Source organism: Alosa alosa, chromosome 5 (assembly GCF_017589495.1).
Source record: "Alosa alosa isolate M-15738 ecotype Scorff River chromosome 5, AALO_Geno_1.1, whole genome shotgun sequence".
Taxonomy (NCBI): domain Eukaryota; kingdom Metazoa; phylum Chordata; class Actinopteri; order Clupeiformes; family Clupeidae; genus Alosa; species Alosa alosa.
In genome coordinates this window covers 12,323,276-12,328,317 of record NC_063193.1, presented here as the reverse complement: position 1 = coordinate 12,328,317, position 5,042 = coordinate 12,323,276, and the positions used below count along the sequence as shown (strand labels likewise).

At 40.7% G+C, this 5,042-nt stretch overlaps 1 protein-coding gene across 1 annotated transcript; it reads left to right on the top strand.

The window, feature by feature from the left end:
• Nucleotides 1-535: 535 nt before the first annotated feature.
• On the top strand, nt 536-4,441 carry si:dkey-3h3.3 (uncharacterized protein LOC100144568 homolog). The gene is made up of 4 exons (XM_048243626.1): nt 536-843; nt 1,278-2,171; nt 3,208-3,425; nt 3,743-4,441. The coding sequence occupies exons 1-4, from the start codon at nt 826-828 to the stop codon at nt 3,813-3,815; spliced, it is 1,203 nt and encodes a 400-aa protein (XP_048099583.1). The 5' UTR covers nt 536-825; the 3' UTR covers nt 3,816-4,441.
• The last annotated feature ends 601 nt before the right edge of the window (nt 4,442-5,042 follow it).

Genomic DNA, 5,042 nt, shown 5'->3' with positions numbered 1-5,042 from the left:
CAAAGTTGATTTTAGATGTTTTAACCTGCACTATGCAGATTGTGCTGTTTAGGCTAGTTTGTCTAAATAACCGGCTGATGTTGTGGGAACAGTGTTCACATTAGCCTGTTAATCTGTGCCCTGTATGGAATAGGGATAGGCCTACTCCAAATGAGGCTATTTAGTAAGGTTTTTATTTTTTAAAACGTCAGCAGCATTATGTCAGTGTTGCAGGGTGGTGTATTTTGCATTTCATGCATCTCAAAGGATGCTTGAAGGTCAGATAACCATTTTGTAGCCATGGTGTCCGAAAATATGTTGAAAAACGTCTGTAACGTGGCCTATGATTTGATCCTAGTTATAGATAAGGCTATCAGGCGGCTTTTGCAGTCGACGACTAGTTAACTTACATAGACTGTCCATGTCAATGTCAAAGATGTGTTTTTCAAAAAACTATTAACAAACTCCACACCAGTCTCGCGGGCCAGTGCGTCGTCGTAGAGCTCCTCCCGCACAACTTGTGACCGTGACGTTTGTTATGAGTAGGCTAGGCTACTTCCTGGTCGTCGAAAGAAAAGTGAAAGTAGATTAACAGACTGTTCACATGACTGTTGAACTGTTTGCTACTCTGCTGAGCATATAGGCTAGGCATGTTTAATGTTTTCACAGTTAACGAATGGTTTACATTTGTGTAGGCTATTTATCCAAAAGTAGTATACGCTATGAGGCTTTGTAGCCTAGGCTATGATGAAAGTCGGGGGTGGGGGCAACACTAGTCTCCATAATCATCATCCTACATCGTTATGAGTACTGTAGTCTAGGCTACGGGAGGCTACACTGAACACAATGGCAAATGCGTCTGAGGTAGGTATACTGAGTCCTCATATTCGATATTGGGACCTATCTAATCCTATTGTGTCTCCATGACAGGTTTCAACGGTCAGGTGGACCAAGGCATAAGGGCTAAGTCTACATCATCACTTAGCATCACTAACTAACGTAGGCTAGTAGAGTCTAGTCCAGCAGGTGTCCTGCCCATACGCTACTAGACTACACTGTATTGATACGCTTTTTTGATACACTTTGAATGTTGTATAGGCTAACCTGTGCTACACAAATGCTTACCCAAAGCCTAAGTGAATTAGCAAGTGCCATATTGAATAATGGACAGTAACCTGATATTGTATCCTATAGGCCTAGGTAACAATAGGCTAGACCTGCTTTTGGCTTTATGCCATTGTGTGTTTTTTCATTAGCAGGATGTAACGAGCTTGATTCAGTGTATTATCACTTTCCAGGTGTTTCATAAACTAATTGTTGATGGAAAAACGTTTGGTTCATTTGATGAAGCTGAGAAAAAGACTTATGAGTTGATGGCCCGACAGAAAACTACAGGTGCCAAGTATGACAAACAAAAAGCAAATTATCACTCTACGGACCAACTTTACAAGAATGATTGTTCACCAGCAGGACCTGTGGAGGTGGACAATACAGTCATGGAATACATAAATAAAATACACTCTCAGGAACTAAAGAGAATAATCGGGGAGGATGTTCAGATGACTCCAGTAAAAGGAGGGAAAATAATGTCATTCAATTCAAAGCAGACAGTACTTGCCCAGTTTGCAAGACAGAAGTTCATTACTTTCTATCAGAAGATCGCCACAGAGTTTCAGATGAAGAGGTTTGATTATAAGCCATCGCAGGTGAAGTTGCTTGAAGCTGAGTTTCCAGATCTGCTGATTGCCCCCAATACCAATAAATCGTACATTATAGTGACGGGGGGCTACAAGAGCATCGAGAGACTGGAGCAACTTTTGAAAAATTATAAAAGTCCATCGAGAAGTGTTGGGCATACTACACAGCAGGTCAATGTAAAGGACTTTGTTTCTCCAGCAACCCAGGATTCAAAAGAAGTTGAGGAGGAAACCTGTACGATTTGTATGGACACCTTGACAGAAAAGGAAACGTTGTCCAAGTGTAAACATTCATTTTGCAAGAACTGCTTGAAGAGGGCATTTCACTTTAAGCCTGTGTGTCCAATCTGTGGTGTTTTGTATGGGGAGCTGAAAGGGACCCAGCCTGAAAAAGGCACCATGAGGGTCACTAAAGAAGACAAGTCACACTTGCCGGGATATGAAAGATATGGCACCTTTGTAATTGAGTACTACATTCCAGGCGGAATACAAGGGGTGAGTATCCAGCACTTAACACTGAGTTTCTTTAGTTAAGTTTTACCAAGTTCTGCCATGCAAAACCACTAGCAAGTGCCCTCCATTCAATGTGCTGTGCCCACTCAAACTACCTGGCTGTCAGGGATGGCGGATTGATTGAAATCTCTTGATTGGTTAATATAGCTATATTTATTTACTCAATCATAACAACCTACGAGAGGCCCAGAGGCAGTCTTGGCTGGATTTTAGTAAAAGGCACAAAGTATTGTTCTGTAGGCCTACTAGTTTACAGTTATCCATACTGTCTGTCTTCATCAGTTTAGCTGGTTCCCCGGAATGTTGGGGTAAAAGCAACGTGCATCATTGCTAATTGCCTGAGTGTCTCGCAGAGACAATTCCATTGTGCTCTCGCGAGAACTTTGGATTTCCAGGGTACTGTGGGGCAATTCCACGAAAAATTGACTTTTTGTCACATCCATAACACCAGTGAAATGCCTTGGCATTTGTATGATAACATTCATTTTTTGTGCATTTTTTCTCATGTACATTCAGCCAAAAATAGCAAATGCTCAAATTTCATGTAATCATTCACATCATACCATACAATCACATTTTATTGGCGTTATGGATGTTACAAAAAACGTAATTTTCCATGGAATTGCCCTGTGATTTAACATGCACTACCAATTAAACGGGAAGAGATCAGATCAGTGCCACTGATCCCCATATGGCAGTTATGAATTGCTGTTTAAGTTCAGTTGAATGAAACTGCCTGCCACAAGTTGATTCCAGTCAATTTTATGCAGTAGTTTCCTTTGAGCAGCATTAGAATTAACCAGAGGTGTAAAAGTCCGGCTACAGACAGCAAAAGTCCTACTATGTATTGGTTCTACCTCTGCACGCAACACAGGTGATTTCACTAATAGGCTCATCTACCTGGCTGAGGAATTGTGCCAATTAGAATCAGCTAGTTTAGTGAATGGTCGGAGTATATATGTGGTAGGACTTTTACTTTCTGAAGCTAGAATTAACCATGTTTGCTGGTGTGGTTCAGGAAGAGCACCCCAGCCCTGGGCAGCCCTATGAGGGGGCATCACGTACAGCCTATCTTCCAGACTCCTCAGAGGGCAGAAAGGTTCTGGGGCTGCTGCAGCGAGCCTTTGACCAGAGGCTCATATTCACCATTGGCCGGTCGTCAACCTCAGGCAGGAACAACGTTGTCACATGGAACGACATCCATCATAAGACCTCACGTAGTGGTGGCCCGAGCAGGTATGTGACTTGGAAATCCAACGCTTGTCTTTCATAGATATTCAGAATTATGATGGCAAATTTAACGTTAAGAAAGCAAATTTATCAGGGTAGAGACCTCGGCCAAGCGCCTCAGACCTGTAGTAGGTCCTCCATCAGGGAGGTTGTACTTGCACCCGTGTGTTCACAAACATGCTAAACCTAAGCAGTGTGTTCATTTCACTCTCAAAGTCTTCAGACTGTGTTGTAGCCTAGTGTTTCTGTGAGAATGGGTAATTGTAACAAATCCTTTGAAGATATGCTGAATTATGTACTGTGTTCTGATTCTGGTTCTGCAGCTATGGTTACCCAGATCCGGAATACCTCTCTCGGGTGCAAGAGGAGTTGAAGGTGAAAGGAATTATAAAATAACATGTTTTATGATCCATCAAATGGAGCATCTGATCCTGCATCTGTTAAACAAGGAAAGACATGGCAGCTCTACTTTCAGTTTCAGTTGAATATACCATAGAGATAATGCATTGTATGTTTTGCTGCACTATACTGTTTTGCATAGTTATATGAAATAAGAATATACTTTTCTATATTTCCAACAGTATTTGAAATATTGGATATGTAACTGACTGTACTTTCAGTAAGAAGTATGAGATACACTACACTAATGCACAAATGAGTTGCTTTAATCATAATAGAATGTAATCGTAAGTGTTCAAAGACAAATATGTTAATTGATTTTAGTGGTTTCTGTAGTAAAGATTGACAAATATGTTCATTTGAATAATTCACATGTCCAAACAGTGATACGAACTACTAGATCAATGCATGATGGGCCCAAATGTGTCTGCATATGCATTGTAAAATGGTTTGAGCCATCTACTTTTAAACTGCAGCAGGTTATATGAAAGACAGTCTAGGTAAAGGCATTTCTAAAAATAGACCAGAATACATTCTCTCGGTATTTAATAGGCTTGTCCAAATGTTGTGTAGCAAACTTTCAACGACATGTTTCGACATGTTTTTCTTCAGTAATAGAGTCATGCGGGGTGAGCATGCATAGAGGCCATGGCGGTGGAGTGCATTACCTCTTTTCTCTGTAACAATTGAACCTGCTGCCTCCAAGTCTTAGGCTACACTTCTGACTATTCTTCTGACTTCCTGGTCAGAAATCTTGTGAGGAGATCCTGTGCATGGCCGATTGATGATGCAGTGATGTTCCTTCCACTTGCAGATAATGGCTCCAATACTGCTTACTGGATGATTCTTAAGTTTTGAAATGCATCTGTAACCAGTTCCACTGATATGTTTTGCAACAATAATGTTGCAAAGGTCTTGGAAGAGCTCTTTGCTTTTACCCATTATGAAATGTTTATTGTGTGACACCTTGGTAATGAAAAACCTTTTTATAGCTCATAATATGTACTGATACATCTTATATTAATTTGCACAGATATGAGGGATAATTACTCTTTAACTGCGTATAGATTCCAGCTCGTTCCTGGCCATTCCTTGCCTTTGTGCACTGCTTTTTCTTAGCGTGTTCAATACTTTTTCCCTGTGCCATTCCACTTTTATAACTCATAACTCTACTTATGGACATTAATGTTTGGATTTTTTAACACGTGTGGATTATCTAAGTTA

Coding starts and splice junctions, on each gene's coding strand:
- si:dkey-3h3.3 (XM_048243626.1), top strand. Junction 2,172..3,207: donor TTCCAGGCGGAATACAAGGG/GTGAGTATCCAG, acceptor GGTGTGGTTCAG/GAAGAGCACCCCAGCCCTGG. Junction 3,426..3,742: donor CGTAGTGGTGGCCCGAGCAG/GTATGTGACTTG, acceptor CTGGTTCTGCAG/CTATGGTTACCCAGATCCGG.